Source organism: Trichechus manatus, unplaced genomic scaffold (genome assembly GCF_000243295.1).
Source record: "Trichechus manatus latirostris isolate Lorelei unplaced genomic scaffold, TriManLat1.0 scaffold00015, whole genome shotgun sequence".
Taxonomy (NCBI): Eukaryota; Metazoa; Chordata; class Mammalia; order Sirenia; family Trichechidae; genus Trichechus; species Trichechus manatus.
The window spans coordinates 7,164,587-7,182,525 of NW_004443951.1; the positions used below are offsets into that span (position 1 = coordinate 7,164,587).

Genomic DNA, 17,939 nt, shown 5'->3' on the forward strand with positions numbered 1-17,939 from the left:
TATGGGTCTTGTTTCAGTTTTTTGCATATAGATATCCAGTTATGCTAGCACCATTTGTTAAAGAGACTGTCTTTTCCCCAATTAATGGACTTTGGGCCTTTGTCAAATATTAGCTGCTCATAGATGGATAAGCTTATATCTGGGAATGTATCAGTCTTAAAAGAAATGGAATCATTGTTCTGCCTTTATTCACTGGTCATGGGAAAGACAGAGTTGGGATTCAGCTTCAACTCTGAAAAAGTTTAAGAAAAACTGTGCAAGGGGTCTGTTACTCCTGTTCTCTCTGTGTCTTTCTTTAATATACATGTTTTATAAGCATTTACTCCTCAGCCCTATGCTAGGTACCTGGGATGCTAAGGTTACTCAGTCTTTATGTCTGCCCTCAAAGAGCTCTTATTGTAATGAAGGAAAATAAAAGGTGCTGGGAAAAATAGTAAAATGACTGCCTATGCTTGGGGAATGGAGGTAGTTGGGAAAGACTTCACAAAGGAGATGACATTAGACTGGTTCTTCGGGTTAGCTGAGGTACCATGCACTCAGGAGGAAGAATGTCCAGGTTGAGGGCAGAGCAAGCATAAAAGCTTGGTGCTTGAAAAAGCATGTTGTCTTAGGACATGTCAAATAGTTTCATGTGTCTGGAGTATACTGTGTCCAGGAAGGTGTGAGAGATGAGACTAGTAATGGATTTTCAGTTCACCCTCATTTAGATGCAGACAGGAGATTGGCCATGATGCTACTTGAAATCATTTTGCAAACATAGTCTGCAGCTTGATGAACTTTCATTAAATGTGGTCAATTCTGCATGATACATCTTGTAAATTATTGGAAATCTTGCTACACATTACTTCTTCTTGACCACCATAGGAAAGTATTCTTAAAATAACTCATTTAAGATTAAACCAAAACCAAACCAAACCCATTGCCGTCAAGTCGACTCTGACTCATAGCAACCCTATAGGACAGAGTAGAACTGCCTCATAGGGTTTCCAGGGAGCAGCTGGTGGATTCGAACTGCCAACCTTTTGGTTAACAGCCTCAGCTCTTAACCACTGTGCCACCAGGGCTCCCATTTAAGATTAGTCCAAAGAAATCACAATCATGAAGATGAATCTGCTCAAACAACTGAGTGGCCCTCTTTTTGTGTGTGTGGAGGGCATGGTGGGACCAACATCTGCAGCAAAATGACTCATGGTCATACCTGGTTGGCACTGTATACATAGCAGTGAGCTGGTTTAAAGGAACTTGATCTAACCTGTGCTTTTGGATCTGGGAAACATGTGTTGATAGGGTTCACTTGTATAACATACTCCCCAAACCACAGTGAAAATGGCTTGGGAGTTTTGACTTGTCTTGCTTCATTATGAGTGTGGCTGATCTGAAATGTGAGCACAGTGCCTTGTTATTATAATGCTTAACATTTTCTGACTATAGAAGTAATGCCTGCTCACTGCAGAAGATTGTGTATATATATATATAACAATACAAGGGAAAACACTCACCACTATTAAGAAACTCCAAGAGAATCACTGTTAACATTTCAGTACATTTATTTTGTTAGCTGCTTGTTTTTTCTTTCTCTTTTTATATATAGCATTTAGTTGAATCCACTACCTCCATTAAGCATTCCTCTATAGAACACTTCTATCACTATAACATAATTATTTAGTTATACTTTTTATACTCCCACAACAGATGATAAGGGTGGAGAAGACTGGGAAGGTGTATTGTTCATACAGTAGCTTATTTTTGGCACAAGAATCCAAAACTGAGACTCAAGTTCTGATACACTAACTCTGCAAGGCCCAGGAAGTCAGGTGTTTTTTGTCCTATCTGTTCATCTCTCTACCTTCAGGGCCTACCCCAGAACCTGGCATGTAGTAAGTACTCAATGGATACTTGTTCCTCGGATAAAATAATTAATGGATGGATGGCTGAGTAAATGTGAATGTTTATTATTACTCACCCAAAATTTATTGAGCCCCTACCAAATGTCAGGTCCTGGGCTAGGCAATGGGGATATAAGTAGGCTAACCTCCTCTGATGTGGTAGACAGAACGAAGACTGGTGTACCACAGAGTCCCATTCCTGAACTTCTCAAAGTTCTCCAGAAATGCCAAACTAGCCTTGGGCCTGCCTTCCTCAGAGCACTCCTCCACTCCCTGCTCCATTCCAACGGGTCCCAGCTCAGCATGGGTACGCTGTGGAGGAGGTTCCTCAATGGAGGTAGATGACAGGGGATAGCCACACCACTTCTCCCTCAGGCTGAGAGCAGCCCTTGACAAACCCTCCACCACCCAAGCCAGCTGGTTCAACTGGAAATCCCAGATAAGTCCTAGTTCTGATCAAAACTGGTTTGGCAGCTCTTGGGGAACGTTTCTGTCTGACTGACCCACCTCGCGGAGGGAGTTGGCAGTTTTGCAAAAAAAAAAAAAAAAAAAGCGAACTAATGGAGCTGTGGGAGGTGGAGTGGCTAAATATGAAACACTCCAAAATTCTGTTCGCTTGCAATGCAAGTTTACACTTTGGGATTCAAACAAGATTGCCCTCTCCCATCCACCCGCCTGCATTTTCTCACATTCCTCCTCTCCTTTGCATTGCAGTTTTGTTGCAATGCAATTTATTTTGCAGCATGACGTTGATGCAATATAATCCTGCCCGCAGCGCGACTTTTAGTCGATGCATTTTTTCTGCAATACTATTGTTTTTATTATTATTTCAATTCAACCTCTCTGTCCTTTCCCCTCCCTACCTGAATCTCGCTCCGGCTGTGATTGCTCGGGTCTGACTTTGCGAGCGGCGGTGCGCTTCCAAACCCCCCTCATCCGCCCCCAACCCCCCTTTCTCTCTCTCCCTCCCTTTTCCGCGCCCAGGCGAGAGCAGCCGATTGGCAGAGCGGTGCTTTCAGGAACAATAACAGTGGGGGGAGCCCGGGTCCTGGGGAGCCGCCCCCGGCCCGGCTGCGCGGCTCGCGCTCCCCGCGCTCCCCGCGGGGTCCCCACCTCAGCACCCGCCCCGCGGGCTGACCGGCCCGACTGGGGCCCGCCCCCGGCGCTCACCATGTACGCCTTTGTGCGGTTCCTGGAGGACAACGTCTGCTACGCGCTGCCCGTGTCGTGCGTGCGCGACTTCAGCCCCCGCTCGCGGCTGGATTTTGACAACCAGAAGGTGTACGCCGTGTACCGGGGCCCGGAGGAGCTGGGCGCCGGGCCCGAGAGCCCCCCGCGCGCCCCCCGCGACTGGGGCGCGCTGTTGCTTCACAAGGCCCAGATCCTGGCGCTGGCAGGTGAGCGAGCGGGCGGGAGGGACGGTGGGACCGGGGCGGGGACCGGGACTCGGGGAGGGGACCGGGCGCCTGTGGCGGAGGAGGCCGGAGAAGCCACTGCTTGCTTCTGCCTCCTCCTCCCGCCCCCGGGGCTTTTCTTTTGGGGACGAGGCGTCTCTAAAAGGCCAGACCAGTTAAAAATACAGGATGGTCCCCTTTGTCTTCCCCGCCTCCGACACTCCCGCGCTGTCAGTCTGTCTCCATCTCTTCATCCGTGTCTGCCCTCCTTTCTGTTTGTCTGTATTCTCTTCACTTTCCCAGCCTGTTTGTACCTTCCTGTCTCTCTCTCTCGCCTTCTCTTTACCTCTTTCACAGGTAGTTCTCTCTCTCTTCCTTTCTGTCTCAAGTTTCCCAAGCTGTCTATCTCTTTTCCTTTAAGGCCCTTGGTTACCTCCTTGGAGTGAGGAGGCAAGGCAGATATTGTCAGACCCTTCTAGGTGGGAGCTCCACTTCCTAGAGGGAAGCTGTGACATCCTTGTCCCATCAGGCCATCAGTGGACAAGATGAGGAGGCCTTGAACTTCAGTACTCCTGGCACCACTTTCTCCTGCCTCTCCCTGTCCAGGTGGCAGAGGTAAAGAGGAAGAAGCCCTAAGGCATCCTTCAGCCTCCACACTACTTCTCCATCTCCAAGAAGGCTCCCTGAGTGAGGGCCAGGAAAGGGTTTCTAGGTCATGATAAGACCAGATCATATCTCCCATCCATGCTCTCCCAAGGTCCTGAGAGATAGGCAAGGCAGGTAGTCTCATACCCACTTGACAGATGAGGATACTGAGGTTCATTTGGTGATAGGACAAGAACCAGCCCTTCAGGCTTCTTTACCAGAACTCTTTCTGCTGTGCTGAGGCACCTTTTCCTTAGAAAGGAGAAGGCAGCTGGCTTTTGTTTCCAGCTAGCTCTAGGAGGCTTGGGTATAAACATGAAGGGAAGAGGAAAGTATCACTTCCTTTTGGTGGAGCAGCTAAGAGGCTCTTATAATGAAGATGTATCTTAGAGTGGACAGAGACAGTAAGCCCCCCTGCCCTCCACTTGGAAGAGAAGACCAAGAGTTAGGAAAAAAATGAAGATATTGCTATTTTGTTTTGAAATTTTGAGACTTTAACTATTTTTTTCAAGTTCCTTTGCCTCCTCACATTTAGCCTGGAAGATGAACCCAGCATATGTCCCACTTACTTTAGGCAGATGAGGAAACTGTGGTTCAGAAGGGAGAAGTGACTTGCCCAGGGTTCCATGGTAAGTTACCAGTATATTAGAACCCAGGCTCCTGACACTAGTTCCTTTCCACCACCTTATGTTAACTCTTTAAAGCAGATTTGTAGGAGTTGAGGAGTGAGAGAATGGGAACTGAGCAAACTGATCAGCATCCAGGGCCCTTTTACCAGGTTGTGTCGTCTCTACCTCCCTGACCAGCCCTGGAGCAGGGCTATAGACCTACCCACTGCCATACACCTGGGGCAGAAAAACTGAGTGAAGGGGGAGTATGTAGAAAAGGGAAACCTATGTAACTAATTAGGGTTTATTTATTTATTTTGCTTATTTACTTTTAATTACTGAGGGAAGGGATTAGGAATTTATTTCCCAAGAGTATAGGCCTGAGGAAGTTATATCTAGGTTATAATCTTAGCTTCCCGTTTGGTGGAAGAAAGGAAAGTGTGCTTCTTGCTGACTGTATCATACTCCTAGACCTGGAAGGGCAGTAGGAGAGTGGAAGTGATGTGTGTCAGAGGGAGTCAGTGGTACATGTCCTGGTGTATAATGGCTGTTTTCCTTTTGGTAGAGATTGTTCATTCATTCCAGAGCTTTGAACCAGTTCGTTCCAAGGTTCAAACCCCTGCTGAGAATTTGTATTTCCACCCTAGATATACTGAATCAGAATCTATATTTTAACAAGATTCTAAGATGATTCTTACGTGTAATAAATTTTGAGAAACATTGCTCTACTAGTGGTTCTCAGAATTGGTCCCTAACCAGCAGCTTTACGGGAACTTGTTAGAAATGCAGATTCTCAGCAGGGATTCCAACCTGAAGGAATTGGTCAAATGCCTGATTCATTCATTCAGCAGACATGTATACACTATGCGTGGCTCTTCAAGCATTGCAGAGACCACTAAGGTAGATGGCAGCCCCCACCAACTCTCATTTTAAAATCGATGTAAGCCCTCATAAGTAAGCACATATAGTTATTGGCCTGAGAACCCATGAATCTTGAACCTAGAGACTATCCATCCTCTAAGTTGGAATGTTAGTAAATCTCTAGCATTATTTTTCTAAAAAAAAAAATCTAAGCAACATCTGGAAACTGGCAGAGATGTGGAGAAGCAGCATTGGTGCCAGTTTCAGCAAAGTGAGTTGAAAAGTACTTTCCCCCACCTCCAATTTTTTCTTGGGGTGAGAAAGAAAAAAGAGGCAGCAACTTGGTTGGCTAGCCCACATTTTAAATTCCAGTCAGCTGGTTAATTTTTAAATTGGAGCGGCTGCCCTGGCTACAGACCTGGTTGGAAGGGCCAAGATAGGTTTTGGAATTCATTTATCCTAGAAGAAGTCTCCTGTGTGTCTTGAAACCCCATCTAACTTAAACTTCATGGCTCTGAGAATTGCTTGCAGTGGCTTCATCTTGAGGAGCTCATCTTCTGGCATCTCCTGGATGTAAGCACCACTGTGCTGTGGTACAAGCGTGAGGAGAGGAGCCCTCAAGGTGGGCAGCAGAGGTGGCGTCATGTTTGCAGGATTAGCTATGGTACCAAAAGCATGGTTTCAGAGGTGGCTTTAGGGACGCTTTCATTTTCTGTGAGGAGCGTGTTACTTTACTCAGTATTTGCACAGGCCAAGCCAGAGCTGTCTTGAAAGGTACCTCTTCTTGTACCCAGGAAACGTCAAGCCAGCTGCTGTGGGACTTCGCATTTTTCCAGCAGTTGGTGATCCATACCATAGTTTTGGTGTGTGTCCAACCTTAGTGTATGGCCCTCTTCTCACCGAGTTCCAATTCCAGTTCAAGGAAGAAAGAAAAAAAAAAAAAAACCCCAACACCCTTATTGTCTCTCTTGCTATGTGTCTGTGCATTATCTCTGTTAGTCCTCCCTGTGACCTGGTGGGTAAATATCATTATGATTATTATTTCCATTTTATAGATAAGAAGACTGAGGCTCAGAGATGTTAGGTACTTGCCTGCAGGCACACAGCTAACAAATAGCAAAGCTGGAATTGGAATACAGGTCTTCCAGTGCCAGGCCCCCATTTGGCAGTCTCCTTTGTAAAGTAGTTGATGTTCCTGTCAGCCTCACAGCATGGCTTGGAAGGAGTGAAAAGGAAATGAAGAAACCGTCCATGAAGCATACAGTTCAAGGCAAGTTTTCGAGGCAGGAGAAGATTTTAGTTTCTGTGTTTTAAAGCTCTGTGCTCACTCTTCTTCCATTTCCAGCCTCCCTTCTACAGAGCAGATACACACCTTGCCTCACTTCAATTGTCATTTTCCTGGGAAATCTCAAAGGAGCCCTACTCTGCATGGAAGGCCCACAGAGCTCAAGGCTTTGCTCACCTTTGAGCTGTGGTCTCTCCTTACTCCTGTTTATCTCCCAAGCAGGTTGTGTAAGTGCACGCTCCCCATTGTCTAACTGCAGTCCAGCCTGCTACCAGGGTTCATGGTGTTGAGTATTTGTTTTTTAGGGGCCCAGAACTGGTTTCTCTAGGTCTTAAAATTCTGTGTCGTTTTCTCCAGGCGCCTGTGCTGTGTTTTTATGTTTTGCGTGTGCTAAATTACCTTTGTTGTCATGTGTTTCGTTACTACTTGCTGTGTGCCTGGCCCAGCAGGGTAATAGCGAATGCACCAGTGCACTAACCCATCTGAGGTACTGGGGTAGAAACGACAGCACGGCCCAGGGAGACAGGGGCTGACTTTTCAACCCCTGCCATGTCAGGTTTCTGTAGGAGTCTGAGTGATGATGAGGAAGAGAGCACTACCCATAGGAGTTTATAGTCTGGGGAGCCTAACATAAACGCTAAAGAGATGTAGAAGCCAGGCAGTGGAGAGAGAGGGAGCTCAGGATAAGACCAATGCTCAGTGGGCTTTGTATATCTTTTAAGGCTTTCCTTTCCAGCTCCCCTACCATTGCCCAGTTCAGGCCTGTATCAGCTCTTACTCATCTATGTCTCCAGATGGTTTTCCAAATTCCTGTCAGAATGATCTTTTAAAACACTATCTTCATCAATTCACTACTTTCCTTAGAACCCTCTGTAGCTCCCAGTTGCCTAGTAAATAAAGCTTCAGCTTCTTAGCCTAGCATTCTTAGCCCTCCTCAGACCAGCCCCAGCCCTACCTTACTTCTCCAGACTCACTTACCTTTCCCTTTTCCCCTGAAAAAACAGTTGCCACAGAGTCGACTCTGACTCATGACAACTCTACATGTGTCAGAGTAGAACTGTGCGCCATAGATTTTCAGTGGCTGATTTTCTGGAAGTGGATCGCCAGGCCTTTCTTCTGTGATGCCTCTGGGTGAACTTAAACCTCCAGCCTTTCGGTTAGCAGCTGAGCATGTTAACCATTTGCACCACCTAGGGATTCCCTCTCTATCCTCTACACCTGTGGTATTTCATGCCATTCTGGGAACACACCTTCGTGAACTCATTTGAAGTAGCCAGGATGGATTAATCATTGTCTGACACGGGACATGGGGCCTCTGCCCACGTGGAGCTCAGCTTCCAGTGGGGAAAACAGACGTGATAGAAGTTTGTAGTCCAGCATTCTGAGAGCTATGATAGAGGAGTGGACAAAGGGCACTGGAAGCACCTGCCTCAGGGGCATTCCCTGTCCCGCCCTCTGCCCCCAAGTTCCCACTGGAACTCTTGTTTCACTTTGTCTGTTTCTTGCGTATGGATCTGAGCATTTTGTGCCTTGTTTGGTTACTTGGGAATGTGCCTGTCTTCCTGACAGACAGTGAGCTCCTCCAGGACAGGGCCTATCTTTCTAGTCCCTATATCCACAGTACCCAGCACATAGTTCACACAAGCCATTCCGTGTTGAACTTTAGGAAGACAGGTGTATTTGCACGCTTGGGAGAGGAAGTAGGGGAGACAGGAGCCTCTGTGGCAGCAACTTGTTTTTCAGAACAGAAACCTACAGCGGGATTTTGAGGCTTCATTCAGCTTTGTTCATCTGGAAAAAGTCAGCATTCTTTATCACTCCCTCAACTAGAAGAAACCCCACACTTGGGGAGAATAGCTTCCAAAGCTACGTTCTTCTCGCTTTGGTAATTTTAGCTCATTCAGGGCTCAGGTCCCAGCTTGGCATTGTCAGTCCAAATAGATCACTTGCTCCAGAAATGCTTTGGAACTTCTGCAAAGTTAGCAGCGAAGCAGGGGACTAGCCGATTTCATTTGCAAAGATTGTTGCATGTCATCAGTGGGAGACTGCCAACAAGGCTTTTTTTTTTTTTTTTTAAAGTGAGTGAAAACTTTTAATTTAGGTTTCGACATGTTCTGCTGATACACGTTGGAGCAAAGATCGGAACTTGCCTGCTGTCATCTGTTGTAGATTCTACCGGAATGTTAACCATCGAAGATTAAGTCTGATGTGATTTCTCCATGTTTGAGAACCACACATTTGTTATGAATAAACAGCATGTTCTACAGAGCACTTCAGAGTTCTGGTTCACGGGCTGAAAGAAAGATTTGACCTAGGCAAGCTGAGGCCTTGCTTTTTTATGTGGTGTTTTATTGTTTAAGAGCACACTGGTTTTTATTTTTAAAAACGCACCAGAAAAATGGGATTCAAATTAAGGACTTTGACTCCCAGACTAGTGCTCTTTCCACTGTGCCTACCTGCTTCATCTTATAAACTCATCAGAGAAAGAAGATTTGGGCAGTCTTCATTTACAAATGCTTACTAGAAAAACATACATAAACTGAGGAGGTTTTCTTTGGTTCATTTAAATTCTGCAAGTATTAAGTTGTACTAGATGGTCAGCCTTATGTTGGAGGGAAATACAGGAAGCATACTAGGCCATTTTTGCTTTCAAATACCAATTTACCAATTATTTATTAAGTAGCCACCAGGCTCCAAGTTCAGTGCTAGGAGTTCCCACATACTCTACATCCTTGGAAGGTAGAGCTTCCTTGTTTTATTGGGGTATAGAGAGCTATTCAGGAGCCCTGGTTGCACAGTGGTTAAAGCTCTCGGCTGCTAACCAAAAGGTCAGTGATTCAAACCCACCAGCCACTCCGCACAGGAGAAAAATGTGGCAGCCTGCTTCCGTAAAGATTTACATCCTTGGAAACCCTATTGGGCAGTTCTCCTCTGTCCTATAGGGTTGGGCTCGACTTGACAGCAGTGGGTAGAGAGCTATTCAAACAATTGTTTAGTGCGTGCTATCTAGGTACCAGGCATTGGGCTAAGTCTTCCCACATAGACTAGGCTTGGAGAGAAGTGTGAGTCAGTCCTGTTAAAATTGTGGGACCTAAACTAAGGTGTGATGGTTGGTGGTGGATCTGAGATGCGTTAAGGAAGGAGAATCCATGGGACTTGGTAACTGGCTGGTAGTGGTGATGATGGGGAAGGACGGTCTCTGGGCTCTCCTCCCGTGATGGGACTGCTGGAGGGGCATTTGCAGCGGCTTGTGATCATTTGAGTTAGTTGAAGTTGATAGTTTGAAACACACTGAAGCTGAGAGGCCTGTGGGATATCTGGGTAGATATGCTAGGAGAGCAGTTGGGCATGTGCGTCCAAGACTCAAGAGAGCATTTCAAGCTGAAGATCCCGATTTGGAAGTCATTTGCCATGGGAGAGGTGAGGTCACAGCGGGAGAGAGTGCATAGTGAGAGAAGCATGCAAAGGCAGAACTCTCCAGAACACCAGCTTTTAAGGACACAACCCTTCAGAACACCAGCTTTTAAGGGCACAGCCGAAGAAGAGGAGCCCAAAAAAGATGACAGGAAATCCCAGGTCTAGGGTTATGTTTTTGTTTTGTTTGTGTGTTTTAACTACACAATAATTACCTTTTCCTCTGGGCTAGTTGGTAATGTGAGACACAGAATAGGACAGCTACTTATATAAGCTCAGAAAGAAAAGATTTGCAAAGGATGATATTTTAGTAGTTTTCAGTACCTAGTTTTGCTTCATGGAGAAAAGATCAGACTTGTTCAGTGGGGTCCAAAGAGCAGAGCTGGAGCCAGAGAGTGGAATTCATAAGGGTTGGGTAAGGGCAATGTAATAACAGCAGAGCTGATGAACAAGGACTTCCAGCATAGTGATGAGCTCCCTGTCACTGGAGGTAACAAGGAAGTCAGGGATATTCTAGTATAGAGTCAGGCACCATGGCAGAGTTTTAAGTGACTTCTAGGTCACTTCTTTAAATATCCACAAGGAAGTATTAGAAAGCAGAAACCAGAAAAATCCATTGTTGTCAAGTGGATTCCAGCTCATAGCGACCCTATGGACAGAGTAGAACTGCCCCATATGGTTATTAAGGAGTGGCTGGTGGATTCAGACTGCCAACCTTTTGGTTAGCAGCTGAGCTCGTAACCACTGTGCCAGCAGGGCTTCGCAGAAAGCAGAAAGAGGATGGATTCAAATCAGACTTTCTGGACTCAAATTGTGACTCTGCTGCTTACAATCTGTGTGACCTTGGGTGATTAGTTCATTCGCTTCTCTGAGTTCCAGGTGCCTCATCTGTAATGTAGAGATAGTAACCACCCACCTTCCCACTGTGTTATTTAGCAAGGTTATATATAAAGTGTTTGGCACATAGTAGGTGCTCATTAAATGGTAGACACCTTTTAAGGACAATGGTGGGCTACTAGTTGTGAGAGAACAGTTTGCTTAGTCATGGAGCCACCCTTGTGGAGAGGAGTGATTTAGAAGGACGAGCTCATGTGAGGAGCAGTCGTATGTTTTAAATCCTCCTGGGGCTTGGCCTTAGCATGAAAGGCTTGTCCTTCCCCCCATATTTTGCCCCTCTGTGATTCTATGCTGGGGCCATTTATTACCCGGGCAATAGCCTGGTGAAGCACATGAGGGAGGCTGGACAGATGACCCTGCAGAATGGGGTTCCTGGTTTTTTCTGTGCCCCAGCCCTGTGTCAGGCCCAGGGAGGCAGTAGGAGTCAGAGCAAGAAGACCTCCTGAAACCTGGTTAACAGTTCCTTCTCTCTGTTTTGGGTTGGCCTTAGTAGGGAGTTTCTTCAAACATGTCCACTTGGAGGAATCTTATAGATCATCTACTCTTATTCTGCAGTACACAGATGAGGAGAGAGACCTGGAAGTCCCCATAGCTGGCCAGAGGTCACCCAGCTGGAAGCACCTGTTGAGATTTTCTAGTAGAGCCCCCATGTTTTACAGAAAAGAAAACCAAAGCCTAGAGAGAGGAAGTGAGTGTCACCTGGCGAGTTAGTGACAGAGCTAGGACTCGAGTCAATATCTCCTGATTTCTTTCTGCTGTACCACAGCAGGGCACTCTTCTTTTTGTTGTCTCCGCTTGATACAATCCTTGAAACTTGAGAATTTTGTCTGCTTGGGATTTTATAAAAACAAACACCATGAGCCAGAGAATGCAGTGTGCATGTGCTTTCTGTGGCATGTCTGTTTTTAATGCAAATGGAAGATTTTACAGGGGTTTTGTACAATTTAAAACTTTAAACTTGCCTATAGATATTATTTTTTTAAAAAGACAAAACCTTAGTAAAACGTTTCATGTTTTGCCTTTTACAGTTTCACCTAACTAGGAGCACTACACCAAGTTAGACTCTCTGACCTTGGGTTACTTTTAGTATCTGGCCTGATTATATGTAAAATAGGAGTCAGAAGGGCACTTAACCATTTTACCTGTATATACAAGTTCTTCAGGGCTGTCTTCACTTTTGAAGACAGACTTGCACTGGGCTTCCTTTCCATCTGTGTTTTCTAGAACACCATTTGCTTATTGCCATGCCTCCATTTTCTTTTGCAATGCTAAATTTAATGGCGTGTGTTTCCCTCTCATTAATAACAAATACCGAGTTATTTTATATTTCTGAAGAGCACCTTTGACCATATTTTTACAAGAAACTTCTTTATGGTTTGGAATAGGGACTCTGTTTTGGATTAGTTAGAGTCTGGTGGCCTTGATAAACTCTGTAGTTCAGGAGTTTGGCATCAAGATATATTCGTATAGTGCTTAGTTCAGTTCAGGAATTCGTTGCAGCATTCTCCTAGGGCGTCGGCAAGGTCTTGGGAGAAAGGCAGGAACTTAGGAAGTTATTTTGACACGTTCACCATTTTGTATGTGCTTTTTATTTCAGTCCAACACTGGTATTCATCAAAAAAGTTAAGGCAACTTGGCAAATTTTTCTCTGTTCCTGTCGGAGAATTAGGTGGTAGGAACAGGGCCTGAGTGTCTAACAGACCTGATTTGAAATTCTGGCTCTCCTGTTTAATAGCTTTATGATTTATGCACACTATCCTGCTTCTTTGAGCCTCCATTTCTGCTTCAGTGGAATTATTGCAGAGATTAAATACAGTGGTATTTGTAAAGAATTTGGCACAGGGTCTTGCATATAGTAGGTGGTTATTCAATATTTGTTGAGTAGATGAATACAATTAGCTGACATCATAGTAGCTTGAAGGGAGGAGATAGTTGATGCTCAAATCCTTGATAGTTTTCCTTGCTCTGGAGACAACAGTGTCAGGAAGTCATGCCAGTGAAGGTTGTCTCTTCAGAGGCTACACATTTATTTCTGTTTACACTAGACTGTAATTATTTGGACTCAAGCTTGGAGCAATTGCAAAGGCAGGCTGATTAGCAAGCTTTCCATATCCTTCCCAGTCAACTGCTACTTTCTTCTATAGTTCTTTGGAATTCAGAGCCAGAAGCATATTCCAAAGCCACATTAAAATGCTACGTGAAGTATTTGCTGTCGTAGATAATCCACACCACAGTTCACCTTCGTTAATGTGACCAGTCAAGAGTTATAGCTTCTTGTCACCCTGTGTTCAGTCTCTTCCTCATACTTCATCCATCTTGCTTGCCACTGCCGCATTAATCTTCCTAAAACATCTCTTTCATCATGTCTCAATCTGTGTCAGACACCTGCCGTGGTCCTCATTGCCATGGGATAAAAGCCAAACACAGAACCCTCAAGGGTAGCCTAACAGCCACTGTTTATGAACATCTATGACAAGAAAGGCAGTGTACTTGGTGTTTTACATGCATAATCTGCTTGGAAAACAGTTTATTATCCCCACTATACAGAAAATGAAACTGAGATTCAAACAGGTTAAGTGGCTTGCCCAAATTCCCAGGGTTAGTACGTAGCGGAGCCAGAATGCCAAACTGTGACCACCTGACTCAAAAGACTGGGCTGTCTTTATTAGGTACTGGACCTTCCTCTCCCAACCATTTCTTCAATTTCTTACTTTTTATGATGACACTGAGTGTTCAGTAATTCTCTTCTATGGATGAGACATAAATGTGTGACATCACCTTCAACTCAGGATTAGGGTTAGGAAGTACTGGAGACCAGAAGTATGCCCCATGTAAGCCAGCATCCCTCAGGAACTCAAACCTTGCATTCTAGTTGGGGCTCTTGACACATAAAACGAAACCAAACTTGTTGCCATCTCGTCTTTTCTGACTCGTGGCGACCCTTATAGGACAGAGTAGTAGTGTCCCATAGGGTTCCCAAGGAGCAGCTGGGGGATTCAAACTGTCAGCCTTTTGGTTAGCCCCCAAGCTCTTAACCAGTGTGCCACCAGGGCTCCTCTTGACACATACTAGGTTGTAAAAGCCTGAAAGACAGGAACCACCTAGCACAGTTCTCAACCTAGAACCAAAAAAAAAAAAAAAAACCAAACCCATTGCCATTGAGTCAATTCCGACTCATAGTGACCCTATAGGACAGAGTGGAACTGCCCCTCAGGGTTTCCAAGGAGCACTTGGTGGATTCAAACTGCCGACCTTTTGGTTAGCAGCTGTAGCTCTTAACTACTATGCCACCAGGGTTTCCCAACCCAGAGCAGGGCTAAGTAAATGCTCAGTATCTACAGATAAGGATGAGTAGAGTCCTCAGGTCCTCCTGAGCACTCTTCCAGGGAGCATGGGTCAAGAAGGAGCTTGGTTAGCATTAAGAAGGAGCCAGCAGGTGGTTAGCTCTTAGAGGATCCTCAAGATTTCCCTGCACAAGCATTGAGGCAGCAGGATCCAGGTCAGGAGGCCTGTGATTCAAGATACCATCTGCTTCTGACCTTTTCCGAAACTCCTGTAAGTTCAGCGCTTCCTGTACTGCCTAGTCTACCTTTTCAGAGAACCCATTTAAGCCCTGAGGTCTGGCTGCAACCTGTTTCTGTGTTGTGCATGGTTATGGTTACTGCCTTCTGGGGACTTCTTGAGGACAGAGAGGCCTGGCAGGAAAGCAGGAATAAATTGGTCTTCTGCTTTGGACTTCAGACTGGGGAATTTGGATGTCCTTATCTATAAACATCATCTATTCATTCAGCATTTTTCTGGCTCTGCCATGTTTCAAGCATGTGTTTAGAGGGGACAGAGCATGGGCTTGGGAGGCAGACCAGTCTAGAGCAAATTCTGGCTCTGCTTCTTCCCAGCTGGGTGACTTTAGGCAAGGGGGTTTACTTCTTTGAACCTCATTTCTTCTTTTGTGGAAAAAAAAAAATGGGGCTAATAATACCAACCTGCAGGGTTGTTAAGATGTGTAGTAATATTTGTGAAGAGCCTTATAGCGGTATCTTATATGTAGTAGAAATTCCACAAGTGGTAGTCTCTTGTTTTTAATTGAAATGTAATTCACATAACATAAAATTTACCATTTAAAGTGTATAATTCAGTGGTTTTAATATATTTAGTATATTCACAATGTGAAGCCATTCTAGAACATTTTCATCACCCACCCAAAAACAAACCTCCATTACCTATTAGCAGTCACTCTCTTTTCCGATTTTCCCCCAGCCCTTGGCAACTACTAATCTACTTTATGCCTCTATGGATTTGCTGTTCTGGATATTTCATATAAATGGAATCATACAATATGTGCCCTTTTGTATCTGGCTTCTTTCACTTAGCATAAGGTTTTCGAGGTTTATTCACGTTGGAGCATGTATCAGTACTTCGTTCGTTTTTATTGCTGAATAATATTCCATTATATGGATATACTATATTTTGTTTATCCATTTATCCGTTGAGGATATTTAGGTTGTTTCCACATTTTGGCTGTTATAAATAATGCTGGCATGAACATTGATGTTCAAGTTTTTGTGGAGACATACATTTTCATTTCTCTTGGGTATGTTATCTAGAAGTGGAATTTCTGGTCATACGGTAATTCTATGTTTAGCTTTTTGAGAAACCACCAAACTATTTTCAACAGCAGTTGCACTACTTTTACATTCCCACTAGCAATGTCTGAGAGTTCCAGTTTCTCCACATCCTCTCTAACACTTGTTATTTTTCTCTTCTTCATTATAGCTATCCTAGTGGGTGTAACATGGTATCTGTTGTGGTTTTGATTTTCATTTCCGTAATAATATCATCCTTTCATGTGCTTATTGGGGTAGCCTATTTTTATTATTCTTTTATTAAACATTTTTTTTGATAAGTTCCTATTGTATGGCCAGGCCTATGATATGGGCCCTGTCCTGAGATTGCTCACACTCCAGTGGGGAAGGTAGACCTGTAAGCAGATAATTGCAACATAGGAAGATAATAAAGTACAAAGAAGGTATGTATAATGTATAATGAGAACTTTGAGGAAGAAGAAGGAGATGAGTGGAGACTAAGTGGAATTTGAATTTGTCAAGCAGACAAGGAGGGGGGTATTCCTATTAGATAGGAGAGCGTGGAACCTTGGGTATAGCTAGTGGGAGTGGGGCCTCCAGCTCATTGGGTGGGGAGTGGAGCATGGCTGAGTATTGCCTTTCCCTAGACAGGCAGTAGACAGGCCTCCACCTCAAGAAGCAAGCCTGCAGTAGGCCCCAGGCCAGCAGGTAATTCCTGCTGAGCTTTGTTATCCACCATGTATGTGTCTGCACAGGGCTCTGTTGTTTTCAGGGCACATTTATTTATTCAGCTGATTTGATGCGTACTTGAGGTAGAAGTTATATCTTCATTTCTACAGAAAGAGAAAATGACACTTAATAATATGGCCACTTCTCATACCTGCTAAATAGCAGAACTGGACTTAAAATCCATGTTGTCTGACTCCTTGTTCTTTCCACACCTGCAGGCTAACCTCTGCTTTTCATAATTTGGGATTCAAGGCCACTTACACTGTAACCCCAACCAGCTTAATTTATATCTCTCCTCTCCCTCCTGCCTATAACTGAACCTTTCCAGTATAAATGTTTTCCCAGCCTTCTTCTTTTGGCTTCTGTGCTTTCCTCATCTTGTGTGATCCAGATTCTCGTAACTATCCTTTTATGAGCATTGACTGCCCAAGTGCCATTTCCTCTGCTCATTTCTTTGCATATTCCAAAACCAAACCAAACCTGTTGCCATTGAGTTGATTCCAATTTATAGCGACCCTATAGGACAGAGTAGAACTGCCCTGTAGGACTTCCAAGGGGCAGCTGGTAGATTCGAACTGCTGACCTTTTGGTTAGCAGCTGACCTCTTAACCACTACACCACCAGGGCTCCTTTTAACATCATAGTATTGATAACCTTTGTAATCTCCTGGCAGTGTGAGTAGGAATTATTTACTTCAGGTCACAGATGAGGAAACAGGCTCAGAGAAGTAAAGTAACTTACCCATGATCACAAAGCTCAAATGCTACCTCCTGTCAAAAGTCTTCCATAGTTACATTGACAACTGAAGTTATCTCCCTTGCCCCTGAAATTCTACAGCAGTTATTTATCCCTTATTTCAAACTCAGTATTGAGATCTTAGATTATCTTTTCATGGTTTTTATTTCGTGTCCCCAGTGGTCTAGATGTTCATTAGTCTGTGTCCCCAGGCCTTACCCTAAATCCTTCAGAGTGTAAATTCTTGATAAATACTATGCTGAGATATGGAAGGAAAAGTTCTGGGTTCTCATGCTTCATGGTATGGCACTAACTTCTGTGACCTTGAACAACAGTGAGCTCCTTAGGATAAAGGTCTTGTCTGGTCCTACCCCCTCTACATCCTTAAGCCTGATTTTTGCATGGAGGGATGCACATAGTAACCATTTGGAACCTGAGTTTCCTAATCTGCTTTTTTTTTTATTTTTATTGTACTTCAGGTGAAGACTTACAGAACAAATAGTTTCTCATGAAACAGTAGTACACATATTGTTTTATGACATTGGTTAACAACCCCACAACATGTCAACCGTCTAACTTCTCAACCTTCTTTTTTGGTGAGAATACACATAGCCAAAGATACACCCTTTCAAAAATTTCTACATGTACAGTTCAGTGACATTGACTACGCTCTTCCAATTGTGCTGTTATTCTCACTTAAAATGAAGGCTTACAGAACAAAATAGTTTCTCATTTAACAGTTACTACAAATGTTGCCCTATGACAAGGGCTAACAATCTCACAACACTTCAACAATATCCTTACTCAACCTTGGGTTCCCTATCACCAGCTTCCTCGTCCCCTTCTACCTTCTGGCCCTTGTCACTGGACTCCTGTACCTCGTTAGTCTCATTTGGTTTTAC

The 17,939-nt window shown here is 44.4% G+C and overlaps 2 protein-coding genes across 8 annotated transcripts in view; both read left to right on the forward strand.

Annotated features, from left to right (window-relative positions):
• The window catches only part of AGBL4 (AGBL carboxypeptidase 4), a 1,625,978-nt gene that overhangs the window by 1,316,410 nt on the left and 291,629 nt on the right, over positions 1–17,939 (forward strand). The window lies entirely within an intron of this gene.
• The window catches only part of BEND5 (BEN domain containing 5), a 61,116-nt gene continuing 46,096 nt past the window's right edge, over positions 2,920–17,939 (forward strand). The window contains exons 1-2 of one of the 6 annotated variants that reach the window (XM_023727095.1): positions 3,154–3,283; positions 6,450–6,664. In XM_023727095.1, coding sequence (XP_023582863.1) covers positions 6,631–6,664 — 34 coding nt within the window. In that variant the 5' untranslated portion in view covers positions 3,154–3,283; positions 6,450–6,630. The other 5 variants (XM_023727096.1, XM_012554277.1, XM_004371764.2 and 2 more) reach the window with 5 other exon arrangements.